Here is a 14766-nt window from a genome sequence, read left to right on the forward strand (position 1 = left end):
AAAAAATAGCTCCTCAATTTACCAGAGAAGTGTGGTCAGGTTATTTGGCAGGGCTGAGTACCCATTTCAGATCTGCAGTCACGCAATTTAAGGAACTTTAGCCAGCGGGCTTCCCTCATATTCTGCAACATTCAGCTGCTCGAGAAGAGGTACAAGTGCCACAATGGGGCCAAGGATGTGTATGTATAAAGTAGTAAGTGTAGTGCTGGACCGCTGCATCTAAGGAGAGTAAGAAGGGAAGTAAGACGGGGTGACATGCACAAAGAAGCAGTGGGGCCAAAGGAGGAGATAGATTTGAAAGGATTAGAGAATGTCTTGAAAGGGAATATGGGAGTAAGGGAGCTGAAAGGATGAGGAGTGATTGCTGTCAAAAATCTAGCCTTTGGGGGCAATGAGTTCTACAGCAGGAAGCTGACTTATGAACGGATGGAGATGGAGTGGAAGGAGAGATCTTCAGAGCTGAAAAAAATCATGGTGTGGGATGAGGCACTTACTGGAGGGAAGGTTGCCAAGAATGACCATAAAAGGAGCAAAAAGACTGTAAGCATCGTGCTATAGTTATAAATGCAGGAGGGGGCAGTGGTGGGGAAGTCAGTAGATTGCCCACAGTACATTGGGGTGACGAGTGGAAAATTCTGACTACTCTGAAAAAGCTGTTTGCTAAAAGAAAAGAAAAATGAAATCAGCAATGGAGCACAAGGACATCTAACCCTCCTTTAGTACCTGAAGAATATAGGGTGTGGGGAAAACCAGCCTTGAGCGGGCTGCACAGGAGACATTCAGCTGGGAAAGTGGAAAAGTGGAAAAGGAAACCAGGTTTCAGTTCAGGAGAGAAATGAAAACACACAGATTTTTGGGCAAATTTGCTAATAACAGATAGTGGATTATTACAAAGTACAAAGAAAGGGGGGAGGAAGGCAGGGAAAGGTTAAGGTTGGGGTAAGAGTAGGTAGTGGTTCTCAGTCCTACCTGCACAACAGAACCATCTGGGGAATGTTTAGGATACTAAGGCGGGGGCCCAGAACACCTGGATCACCATCTCCAGGGGTGCTCTGATCCTGACACATAGAGTTGAGAACCACTGGCTCAAGTGATATGTGAAGCGCTGTGGAGATAAATGACTTCATTTTCTGACGTTGAATGGGGGAGACGAGTAGTGAGGCATGATGGGGTTGGTCCCAGAAGCAATGGTGGCGGGATGGTATTCTCAAGTACTGCTAGAGAAGACAGAATTTGGTACAAGACTCCTAGAGGGCAGTGATTTTACCTCCAGGAGTTTGTTCCAATCTCCTGGTTATTAACAGAGAGGCGCACGGTCATCCACTGCTGTATTATTAACACAGCAAAAATGAAAACATCAAAGATGCAACGTTATGAAATGTCAAAGTGTCAACGTAAAGATTAACAAAATAAAATGCAGCCATTTACCAAACTTAGAATATGATTTACTGTCATGAAAAAAGATTCAGGATATATTAAATAGAAAATGCAGTTTCAAAAAAACCATTATGTATAGCAGGGTATCAAATCGAGAGACCCTGACTTTTACACACCAACACAGGTAACAGACTGGAAGACCTTTAAGAAAGGTATCAGCGTTCATCTCTGACAAGTGCCAAGTACTAAGGGTGACTGTTTTTTTACATTTTGAAAATTTCTTGCACACAGTTTACATTGATAGAAAAAAGACTTTTGTTTGGGGCGGGGGTGGTGGTGGTGGTGGATTATTTAAAGAAATGGGTTTACAATCAGTCCGAATTCCTACTATTCCCAAGAAGAATTTGGTCTGTCTGGCCCAATCTGTTTCTGGGGACAGGAACATAACACGGGCTTTGAAGTATTAAGAAAAATCATCTCAAACTTGGAAATGAAACAGAAGACAGTACACCCTGTCCTTTCAAATACATACAGGGGCACTGTTTAACATGCCTGCCAACGGGATTTCTTACTCGAGGACAGTGGTTCTCAAAACGTAATCCGAGGACCTCTAGGAGTCCCCAGTAGACTTTTGGGATTCTGGGAAGATCCTCCTTTTCCAATTACATAACTGTGTGAGGCCAGATTTTCTTCATATACTTCAACCAAAACAACATATTGCAACATACGAATGTGGAAGCTGATAATGAGAATCCAGCTGTCTGCTAAGCCAGTTAAGTGTTTTATTTGCAAACATGTAAAATAATGCCTTTTTTCCCTGAGAGAGAGGTATTCTCTCCATTTTACAGATGAAGCAGCAGAGGCTAAGCTGTCACATAGTGTTTACCCAAGTTCACAAAGCATGAAGGGGTGGCGCTGGGACCAAAGCTCAGTTTTAACTCCAAGGTCCATCTCCTTTTCCTGAAATTAAAAATTAAGTATGCTTCCAAGTTTTTAGGTAGTCTTTACATTTTGTGACTGGGAAGTCTAAACTAATGCTCAAATGATCCCCACCCCATCCCCCAAACAAGTTAGCGATGGACAAGCTTCAGGAAGCCATTTATCAGAGTACTGGCCAAATAAAGGCAGAGCATGGAGCATTAAAACAAGAAAGAGTGCAAATTTTCTATTCCTGCTTCCCAAACACCCTTCACATTTTATTATCTGACTCTCTCACCAATCCTGTGGTAGGGAAAAACTCAAAAAAGAAGAAAACTATTAAGCAGCAATCCAAGGTCTAATTGTTCTTTCCTCAAAACCCCATTTACCCTCAGAAGAATCAAAGCCGTCACATGAGCATAAAGAATTACTTAGTGGCCTAGGAAAATGTCTGTTACATGGCGGGGGCGGGGGGGGGATCACATACAGGATAATTGTTTTGGGGTAAAATAAAAATGAGGAGTGTTTTATGCATACACAGACGTGTCAATAAGCACAGGAGCAATTTCAACAGCACACCAAATAATGGTTACCTGTGAGGTGCACAATCAAAAGAGGAGAATTTCACTTCTTGTTTAGTATGAGTAATATTATGGGTGATTTTCACCTTGTTTCAGTATTAATAAAATCGTGTTTCCTCCGCCTTTTGGTGCTTTACAGAATGCCAACACAGAGCTTTCATCGTGAGTAGAACATTACTTGTCTGTGTCTGAAACTTCATACGGATCGAAACCCCCGGAGGTGTGCAGTAGCATCGTTTGCAAGCCTGAGGCACCCTGGATGCTCTCTTTGATAACGTGCTTTTCCTACCAACCTCACAGGACTGTTGTTATGAAAAGTTCCGATATATGTGGAAGTGCCTTCCTGGGCTACACAAGGCTGTGACCCCCTCTTCTCAACCTTTTTGTACATACTTGAGGCACTTCTGACCTGGTCAACTGCTAGGTTTGGCTCCGAAGAGCCCAGAAAGTCACAAATCTAAAAGAACATACAGGAGTTTTATTGCACTGAAGGATGTCAAGGGTAGATCAATTCTTCAACCTAAACTCCAGCAAACCCCCAATCTGAAGGAGAAATCCCTAGGATCTACGACTTGGGTAGAGAAAGTTAACAATTCTGTTCTCCTTGGAAAAGCCCTAATTCAGCTGTTTGCCCAGGAGGCCTCCTGGAAGATTCCCTAAAGTTAAGTTCCATGACAGAGGCTCCTAACCGAATCCAAGAAAAGTCATCTGGTTAGCAAACCCTGTGAGATTAGTAAACACTGGCCATGAGAAGACAGCTGCCAGAAGCACAGCCGACCGCTCTCCAGGCTGGTTTTTTATCATCATCCCACGACTAGGACAGCAAAGGGAAAACACGTGCACAGGCTGATTCTGATCAAAGTTTGGGAATTCAGCCACGAATAAATACTGTGTGGAGAACAGACCCAAGCAACCTCCACCAGCACAGAGCAGCTAATCAAACAGCCAATTCCGTAGCTAGTTCAAAGGCCAAGCAAGTGCTTACCGAGACTTTGTGAAAAAGGCCACTTGAGGATTTATATACTGCCCCACTACCAGCACAGCCACACTGTTTACCGAAACTTGGTGGTGTATTTTTTAATAGGTTCTTAACCAAGTTAAGACCAAACTTTTAAAATCCCAAATAATGAAACAATGTAACTAACACCAACAGCACTCACACCTTCAGCAAGGATGAAGCCCCTAGTCTGTCTAAGTCTGAAAATAACTAAAGCCAAGTCCAGGTCAGAGTTCTCTGAAAATATAACCCTCACAAGTGAAATACTGCTCTTCAATACTACAAATAGAGTAAGTTCAAGGAGTGAGGAGGACTAGCTATCTTCATGAGAAATAATATATTACAACAGGGGCGCCTGGATGGCTCAGTTAAGCATCCCACTTTTTTTTTTCCTTTTTTTTTAAAGATTTAAAAAATCTTTAAAAAAATATTAGCAAGAGAGAGAGTACGAGCAGGGAGGAGAGGGAGAAGCAGGCTCCCTGCGGGGAGCCCGATGCAGGGCTCAATCCCAGGACCCCGAGATCATGACCTGAGCCAAAGGCAGATGCTTAACTGACTGAGCCACCCATGTGCCCAAGCGTCCCACTCTTGATTTCGGCTGAGGTCATGATCTTGGGGTCGTGAGATCAAGCTCCACATTGGTCTCACTGGGCATGAAGCCTGCTTGGGATTCTCTCTCTCTCCCCTTCCACCTCTACCCCCACCCCACCCCTACACTCGCTCACTCTCTCTCAAAAAAAATTATATATATATAATATATGACAGACTCAGCAGGGTCGTGAATGATTGTCCCTTCCACAAAAGTAAATTATTTGTGTCTTAATTAGGAAGATAAATCACTAAGTATTTCTTTTAAAAAAAACCTTCCATATTATATGGGTTACTATAAAATTGTACCACAGAAAATGCACTAACACCAAAGTTTGATCAGTCAACAGTTTTGAATATTGCTTCTTATTTAACAGTTACTTTCAGAGTCTTCCAGCTGAAACCAAATTGTTTTTTTCTTGGAATTCTTTATAGAATCTTACCTTCTTTGTGGAAAACACATTCTCCAACAAGAAATACTACCAAATTCATGGTCTGGATTTCACAACTCTTTTGTTTTGTTTTGTTTTGTTTTGTTTTAAAAGGTAAGCTCTGTGTCTTTAAATGCAGAAGAATTGCTATATACAACAAACTTTTTATTTTTTCATTCATAAAAACAGTCCACAGCATTCATAAAACAGGGTGGTAGAAGAAATAAAAAGACTTTTCAAGTGGATTCTTTATGTTTTAAGAACAGATGAGTTGGTAGCAATTTAATACAGATGGAAACAATACAATCCATATAAAAACAGGATTTGAAAGGAGGAGGGGAGGAGATTATACCAACCGAAGTAAATTTAGAGCTTTCAGGCATGCAACTCAACATCTGAATTTTCTTCACTTAAAAACCAAACTAGGTGCTTTAATAATAGGTGTTTATAAAGAAGGCTACAAAAATATTGCAAAAATGTTAGCCTTACATATACCACAAAAAAAAAAAAAAAAAAAAAAGTGAGAGAAAGAGGGAGAAAAGAAATTAACAAATCCCCAGCTACACCTAGGCTAATCACAAGTTTTCCCTAACAGAGACAGACACAAAGAAAAATAATTTTTACAAGCTTAGCTTTGGGTACAATACCTTAGAGCTCTCACTTGGGTGTTTTCCTGCTCATGCTCTTTTCAGTATAAACAAACATGGTTTATGTAATGGAATACATACTTGAGGGATTCCTTAAAAAAGAATCACAAGTTTCATTTTATATATACAACAAATTTTTAATTGTGTACTGAAAATAAATTACAGGAAATAACTTTAAAATGCAACAGAGGACAAAGTCACGATAAACATTCCCATTGAATTCCCTTGGGGGGGGAGGAGAGGTGAGATTGCAGTGCTCATAAATATCACAAATATATCAAAAACTTCAAATTGTCTATGCATTCACACACTGACATGAGCCACAAACATTCCTTCACAGGGACTGTACTTAGCCTACCACAGAACCAGATTTTGCCATAAACTACAAAACTTTTAATACAAAATCGTATTTATATATTTATAATTCATATACATGCCCTATCTGTGATTTTAGAAAATAAAAGCTACACACTGTACAGACACTCTGAACTCATAGCTGTAGGCAACATTTTTGGATGGAATTTCTCCCCCAATAAAATTAATGGCATATTTTATGTACATGAAGGCTAAACTGCATAAAGACAGTTCAGTTTCCCAGATATGCATCTCCTTTTAGGGCAGGTTTATAAATTTAAAAAGGCAAGACAAATGTACACCTCAGAATCACTTTCTTAGCTACGAGAGTTGTCATGTAATTTCCGTGAAATTTCTGATACATGCACGTATGTAATACTGGTATTGAAGGCAGTAAAGCAACGTGTACTTTTCATGTAGTGGCTCGATAAAGGCTTCATTGTCTTCTGATCTGGTTCTTGGTACAGTGATTCATAACTTCACGAAAAATTAAAATTTCAATGGGACACTGGTGTTAAAGAGACTCTAAATAGACTTCTTAAAATATTTCCCTGAAATATCCTTGTACACAAGACAAATTTCACCAACATTAGATTAAAAGGAAAAAAAGAAAAGAAAAGAAACATGGCACAAATGTGCATGATAAACTAATGCTCCTCAGCCAATCTCCATGTCTTAGGAGCCAAGAACAGAACGTTTAAAACCAACAAACAATCTTCACACTCTGTGGCAGCCGTCTGTGAAGCCAGTTACACTAAACTACTTCTACAGTTGATTGTAAACTTTGGTTTATTTTTATTTGAGTTCTCATTGTACAGCAAGCATGAGAAAAAGGGAGAGTGGAGTCCATGAGGAGACGAACTGTCAGTCTGTCTTTAATCTGGCATGATGAGACACCTGGTCAGTCAGGCCTGCTTTGATAGAGTTTGTTACAGACTGCCTTATGTTTTCCTCCATCAAATTATCACCCAGAGGCTTCAATACCTGTGGTATGAGAAATGTGCAAAACAAATAAAAACATGAGGTAAAAAAAGTTACATATAAAAATAGATATAAAAATTCAATTCAAAGCAATGACGAACATAACCAGGAATGTGGGAAATAAAAAGATGCTTCTCCCAAAGAAAGTTATGATGCTACAAATAACGCAGTTAGACACTTGGTGATGCAACAGAAACTACTTTCGTCCTATTCAAACCATTCACAATTCCTAGGAGACGGATGTGCAATTCCATACCCTATATGCAGCATCAAATCTGGTAAGTATACAGCATTTATGCAGACCGGCCCAGACGGTCCTGCTTATTGTCCTACATGTATAAGTGGGAACACTTCAGATAGAGAAAAAAGTTAAAAATACTGGCTAATTTTTCTTCTTGTTATTGTTGGATGACAGTCTCTGTCGCTGTGCTGATGAAAGAGCACGATGGACCATTCGACGTCTAGTAACTTCAAACAGTTTGGAAAACACCTAAAACATGGAGTGATTCGTTAGGACAATGACTCAGAGTGCCTTGAACTTAAAGAGTTTAAGACTACAAGAATCTGAGACTTTGTGGGTTTCTCACCTTCCTGGGACTCCTCTGAAGCAAAAGAAAAGAGAAATGCAAGAAAATTTAGGCAAGGTTTGTTGACACAGCACAGATCTTCTCTGACTAGTGATCAACTTACCTTAACTACAATGAAAATAATTTTACACACTTTAGATTCTTCCATTTAATTGTTTTGTAATAATGGTACTTCTAAAGTCCTAGAATCAATGCTATATAGGAGAATGACTGGTTTTCAAAGTAAGACACTGTACAATGATTAAAATTCATGCTGCAGAAAATTAGTAACGGTCCAAAATTTTAAAGTAGATAATTTTTTTTTAAAAAGTGAGATTGCTGATAGCTTTTTGTCCATCCTCTATTAGAAGGTATCAAAGGAATATGAAGAGAGATTTTTTTTTGAGATAAAGGGTTAAATTTAACAAATATCCAAACACAAGCTTCCAAATCAGATCCGAGTAAATCGAGCATTTCTCTGAAGAATAAATACAAAATCCAAATTAATATAGTGGGTCACTTTATAAAATAATAATGACATTATTAACAAGAAAAGTCAATACCCAATAAACCTTCCTCAAAAAATGATTTACTTCTTCAGTCTTTAAATTTAAAGCCAAAACCAACATGAACCTGCATATCCTAGATCTTCAAATAAGCCCAATACTTTCATCAGCCCAGAAAAGATATCTGAAAATGCCTATTATACTGTCCATCAATAATAACATCTGCAGCTTTCACTCTGATCCTCGACATGATGCTCAAGTATTTCACGATGATCATTTTAATGACAACATCCTTAAATGGAATTTTCTGAACACAGGCATTCCAGCACACAGTTGGCCAATATACAACATGGTTTTCCTTAGTAGATTCTTGTCAGGCCCGACTCTGAATTCTGGTTTGAGGTAAAAGATTAGGATTTGAATTCTAGTTGAGGTAAATGATTATGATTAAGCGAAGCTGGTTCTCTTTGTAGCACTTTGCTTTGTTCATTAGTGTTTCCATAGAAGTCGAACAAAATTCCTTTGGTGAAAGAAAACCCTATAGGGTTGTTCCTTGTCGTGCATCAGTAAATCACCACTATCTTCATGGAAGGCAACGAAGACCTGAATGCCATCCAATATTTTTCCTCAAATATTAAGCATGCATTGCTTTTTGTCAGTATTACTATGAAACTTCTTTTGCTTTCCTAAAGCACTGCACTTCCAAATTTCTTTTCCTTACACTGACTATATTTTCTTTCCTCTAAGAAAAAAATCCTTAGAGACTCTGGCCCTGCCCATGGTCTGGCATCATCAGGCCTACGACTAAGAATCTATCGAAAGGATATTACAGATTTCAGCCAATCAAAGCACACTATAATTATGACTTTAAGAAAAAAATTTTCCGGTTCATAATTGATATTCAGATTATACAACCAAACAAAACAGAAAACATCCTTTGACATTCCTCATATAAAGGAAAAGTAGGTGTTTGCAAATACTGCAGGAGAAGGGTGGGGAAGTGTCACGGGGATGAAATTAGTCACTGAAAAACCAAAAGATAGATACCAACCTGTTCCCATAGTGTTTCAGCAATCTGATCAATCATTGTTCCAATTTCTCTGAACTCCCCAGAGTATTTTACATATGCCCAAGTACAAAGAGATGTCAGTGCTAACCCCATGATAAGGTTACACAAGACGGCTATAGAGTTTAGGCCAATGAAGCCAGTCAGTCCTGAGATTATATACATAGCAAACATGACTGCAAACAGTGTGGCAGGAGTACGAGCAGCATAGAAGATATTTTTGCCATCATTGTGCTTTATAAAATTTGCATAGGTTTCTTCAATTTCAGCTTCAAGCTGGTCCTGATAACGATGGCAGAATTCATCTCCACCCATTTTTTTTACTGAACGAAACTGTTTAATCGCCACTTCCTTGAGATCCAGGTGTTTTCGCTCCAGATCTGAAGGTGCAATGTAAGGCTTGTCCCCACCACATACCTGTCCAGACAGGATTACAGAAGGACACATTACAGGCTAGAAATAATTCACACTTGAAAGAAGCTCCCTGCTCACAGTTTTTAATCTCAAAAAGCCAAGCCACCTACATAGTTGAGTTTTAAACTTATTCATAATACCTCACACATAATCATAACTTATTTCTTATGTTTAACTGACTCAGGCAAAATAAATCTTCCAAGTATGACTAATACCAGTAAAGACAAAAACAATTACACTGCAATCTGTACCTGACTTCACTTGACCCACCAACACACCATGAGAATACAAAAAGACTGCTGGCAGAAAGTGGGTAAAAGAGAACACAGAAAAAAGGTACTTTAATGTTCGAGTTAGCAAGGTTAGCACATAAGCTGCTATTGGCCTGCAACTAGTATTACATCAGAAGCTACTAATAAGAGCACTCTGAATCACGTGTCAAAACTATTTTAGTATGATTTGTATAATAACCTGCCACTTGTATCCTGCACCCTGCACTCTAACCATGTGAATTATTTTCTTAGTTTATTCCCAGCAGAGATGATAAAAGGGAATCAGGGAATGATGTAACCTGACAATGCATAAGGAGCGCAAATTAGTTCAATTATTTTAAATGTAAAAATCCTCTCTCTCACTCTAGCGTCAAATTTAAATGTTGGTTACAAACCTGCTCCATACTTTTGCAATAGATCTCTCTTGCTCCTGCTACTGCAGCAAGATTATTAGCTTCAGCTGTTGCCTAAAAAAAATAAAATGTGCCAATTTTATGCAAAAGATACTCAGTGGCTCTATAAATTCTGATTAACACAATAAATTATATATAATGAACAAGCCTGAAAATGAACCAGAGAAAACATTATCAACTTCCAGTCTTCCTTTCCAATGGAAGGGAACACCAGTGTAAAAGATAAAATAATTGCTTCTAATAGGGCTGCCTGTCTAATTTTGTTTTGCTTAGGCTTATTAAAATGGGTATGTAGGGGTGTCTGGGTGGCTCAGTCGGTTAGGTGTCTGACTCTTGGTTTCAGCTCAGATCATGATCTCAGTCAGGGTCATGAGATCGAGCCCTAGGTTGGGCTCTGTGCTCAGCGCAGTGTCTGATATTCTCCCTCCCTCTCCCTGCCCCTCCCGCTTGTACTCTCTCACTCTCTCTCTAGAATAAATCTTTAAAAAAAAAAAAAATTGAGTTTGTACAAAACACCACACATGCTCAGTAAATAACAAAGAAATAGACACAACCCTAAATTTGTCAAGCCTCCAGATGTGCAGAACCAAGAATTAGATATGCTTGATCTCTCACATCAGTGTTACACAAGAGACTTTAAATCCACAAAACTGCTTATTGCAGGAGTTTTAGAAGAAAATACTGTTTAATCTACTATAAAACTGAGAAACTGCCCAAAATAGCAAATCTTTAAAAATATGAACTAGATATGTATCTGAAAAAAATTAAACATAAATTTGAGTGAAAAATTAACAGTATGAACGCAATAACATAAAATTTACGAAGAACAGATTGACATGAATGTAACGTTAATTATTCTTGATTTCTTAATTAAACTGTTTTATCTTTTTTTTAAAAAATGAACTAGGTTGGGGCACCTGGGTGGCTCAGTTAAATGTCTGCCTTTGGCTCAGGTCATGATCTCCCACTCTCTATCAATAAATACAATCTTAAAAAAAAAAAAATGAACTAGGTTAAAATAACACTGTCCCAAAAGAACACTTTCCCCCCCCCAAGATTTCATTTATTTATTTATTTGACAGAGAGAAAGAAAGAGAGAAAGAGAGCGAACAAGCAGGGGGAGCAGTAGAGGGAGAAGCAGGCTTCCCACTAAGCAGGGAGCCCACGTGGGGCTCGATCCCAGGACCCCAGGATCACGACCTGAGCCAAAGGCAGATGCTTAACCGACTGAGCCACCCAGGAGCCCCCAAAAGACACCTTTTGAAAAAAAAGGGAAAAAAACCTATATGCACTAGAAGCAGCTCTAAATCCTTGTATCAAGAGGAAAAATAAGCCTTATTTCAAACATTCACTGTCAAAGACTCAGAGAACAGAAGAAATTTGGTTTAGACAGGCCCATTTTAAGCCATCTCCTGCAAAAGAAATTTTTCTACACTTTTCCAGCAACTAAAGAGAAGGTACTGAAAACTCTCATTTCTGATGGCCTATGTGTGTGCAAGGTCTGCAATCATATAAAAACTTCAGGGCCCAAGATGTGTATCGCCTTAAATATTTGAAATTTATTTGCATGCAAAGAAGCATGATCCCATTTCCAGCATTTATCTCTAAACCGAAGACTTTTCTCCTTCATAAATAAATATATGTATAACACACACACTACCTGAAGCATGGACTTTGGATGTGGAAGTTCCTCTCCTTGATAAATTTTAATGTAAGCCTAAAAATAAAAAGACATTATACTGGCAGGTTAAACAACTTGGCTCTACAGAAGAAAAACATTAAATATAAAAATAATTCATACTTTTAAAAGGAAAGGTCTCGGAAAAAAATTCTAAATAAAAAAATGGAAAAAAATAAATAAAAGGAAAATGAAGGCTTAAAAATCATACACTCTCATTTCCAAAAAGTTAACTCTGTTCTCAACTCTATTAAAAACACATGTTGCAAAAAAAAAAATACCTTGCTAAATTATACCTTAATGTTTCTAAATATAATTCTAACTTACATACAAATTATCTCATATTTAAAAGTTATATATACAATGAAAAGAAATCCCTAATTCTCCCCTCCTGCCATTGTTTTAAATGTTAGAAAACATTTTTACTCAGTATTTCACTCTGACCAAGTTAAATTATATTTCAGTTCAAGAAAAAAAATTAGCTAATTTATGCTTTAAGAGTAAGAAGGATTAATTAGTTCATATAGGAACTGTTCATCTCAACTTTTTACTGCCTCTAAATTCGTAATTAAACAAAAATAGTATGAAAATGACCATCAACTGTCCAATAAATAACCAAAATTTTTACACTCTTAAGTTAACTGTAATTTCCCTTCCATCTCTCTGTAACTACTATGAGTAAGAAGAACTCTGACAATGGTCTTGCTCTGGCAAGCAAGCAATGATGACTAGAAAAGAGCAGAAAGGAAAAAAAAAATCTATGAATAATTTACTTGAACTCAGAAACCAGTTTTGTACTTTCAGCTGCTCTTATCAAGTCCTTAAGAACTCAAGAGAGAAGGCTTTTATGACAACTCAAGATGCAGAACTGCACTCCCAATATCTATCATCATTCACAAGTGAGAGTGGTATGACAATTATATGTTGAATGGTCTTCTCTCTGTATCAGAGCTGGAGAAAAAGTAGGTAATTCCATAAACAAACAAAATCACTGTCTAAGAGATACGAGTTGTCTGCTATTATTTTATATATCCTTAAAAATTGATCTAGCCAATTCAAAACAGAAAAACTATAAATTTCACTTTTCTGCTTTATAAACATACATATGAATATACATATGAGTTTTAAGTCAGCTATATTTCTGAGACAAAGTCATTTAATGTGGGAGTTTTCCTACCTTAAAGTATTCTACAAGATCTCTACAAGTGACTTTAGATCCACTTATCTCTTTTTCTACCAAATTCTCAGGTGCAAGCAGCAATGGAACCAGGTTTCGAAGCTCTCGTTTAAAGTCTTCATCAATATCTAACGGATAATGAGATAAAAGGCAACACCTTAGTGAAAAAAAGAAAGATTAAAGGAGTCCCCACTGGTATGCGTTCATAAAATTCTGTTTCATGAAACAACAATATACAGTGTCTATTACTTAAGTAGATTCATTTAAAAAAACTCATCCAAACACATCATATCTCCCCTTACTCTGCTACTCCATTTCCCTCATCCCCCAATAATTCTTTAAGCTCAAATAATAAGTAAGTTGTGGACTACCAAAATAAATTCCATATCCTTTTCAAAAGGCAAACAATTCATGAAATTGTACTAAATTTTAATACTAGATTTTGTTTTTCGAGCTATACTGTAAAACTTTCGTTATTCCTCCAGCCTTTTGCCATCATGCTCCAATCCAATCCTAAAATATACTCAAAAAATTTTATCATCCCTAAAACAGAAACTTAAATCTGATTACATGAATACGATATATTGGTAAAACATTTTAAAGACTGCAAACAGATGAAATACTGAAATGTTCTCAGCCTTCGGAATTTATAGGACACTGGTGCTGAGCAATAGACCACATAATAAAATATGCTAATCCATACACTAGACAGTCAAGGACAAACCAATGGAAAGCTAGACAGACCACACAGAGCATTAAAATCACCTCATTAACCAATGCATCAAAATGTGTTCCAGTATAAGACAGAAAATTTAAGGAACCATGTATTTTTTTTTAAACTCTCAGCCTCTAAAAAGTAAGTTCTGATTTTAGCAAGAATGGGAATTCCCACCTTTCAATCTCCCATCAAAACTAGGATTAGTTGCAACTTTAAGACCAGGATGTGGCAAAAGGAAGCAACCAAGATTTGAGAAACAATTGTGAATGTGCTTCCTTACATTCTGTAGCTCTTCATGTTGATTTTGTTTTACCTGAGGGTAGAAGGAGACAGGGTGAAGGTGCAAACAGGAAAAAAAAAGTTTTAAAGAAAACATACACCCATACTCACAAGTGTGCACACTTAACTCAGATGCTACTCCAGATGGGTTTTTGACAACAAAAAATTTTACTAAAGACCCATTTCTGACCACTTTGGTAAGACCCCACTTTGTCTTAAAAACTAGAAAAGATGTTTTTTTCCCATGTTAGCTGCCAACGAATGAAAAATACAAATAATAATTACTCGTAATATCCCACACCAGACTAACAAGTAGTGGTTGTGGTTTACAAACCAGTAAATAAATTAAGAAATTGCCTTTCAAGTACTTATAACGGCAAAGAGAAAAACAAAGTACTAATTTGCCTACAAATAAAAAGGTCAGCCCCTGAGCAAAATAACAGCTAAACTGGAAAAGATCCAGTGCAGTCCAAAGGACTTTTGAAACTTATTGGGATTTCAGTACTTACCCCAAATAATTATTTATGATTTATGCTAGTTATCAGTGTTTTGGGGAGAGAGACTGCTATTTTCTGGAAGAAAATCTTAAACTTAGATTTTTTTAATAACTACTTATCCCAGTATAACTCACATACGCTTATCCCAGTATAACTTACATACGCTCTCAAGGACTCTTCTCAAACACCATTTTTAAAAAAACATGCACCATTTATAATCAACAAAACCTGGAAACTACCTAAATCTCCATCAAGAATAGAATGAAGAAACTGTTGTCTATTCATACAATGGAATACTGCATAGCA

At 37.5% G+C, this 14766-nt stretch overlaps 1 protein-coding gene across 5 annotated transcripts in view; it reads right to left on the bottom strand.

The window, feature by feature from the left end:
* Positions 1–5042: 5042 nt before the first annotated feature.
* The window catches only part of ATL2 (atlastin GTPase 2), a 59532-nt gene continuing 49808 nt past the window's right edge, over positions 5043–14766 (bottom strand). For 2 of the 5 annotated variants that reach the window (XM_078056200.1, XM_078056202.1), the window contains exons 8-14: positions 13859–13997; positions 12967–13094; positions 11772–11828; positions 10094–10165; positions 8998–9429; positions 7462–7476; positions 5043–6877 (exon numbers count right to left, since the gene is read on the bottom strand). In XM_078056200.1, the coding sequence (XP_077912326.1) occupies positions 6758–6877; positions 7462–7476; positions 8998–9429; positions 10094–10165; positions 11772–11828; positions 12967–13094; positions 13859–13997 (963 nt within the window). In that variant the 3' untranslated portion in view covers positions 5043–6757. Of the gene's footprint in view, positions 7365–7461; positions 7477–8997; positions 9430–10093; positions 10166–11771; positions 11829–12966; positions 13095–13858; positions 13998–14766 lie in introns of all 5 variants that reach the window. The other 3 variants (XM_078056201.1, XM_036070376.2, XM_036070377.2) reach the window with 3 other exon arrangements.

This window comes from Halichoerus grypus, chromosome 10 (assembly GCF_964656455.1).
Source record: "Halichoerus grypus chromosome 10, mHalGry1.hap1.1, whole genome shotgun sequence".
Classification (NCBI taxonomy): domain Eukaryota; kingdom Metazoa; phylum Chordata; class Mammalia; order Carnivora; family Phocidae; genus Halichoerus; species Halichoerus grypus.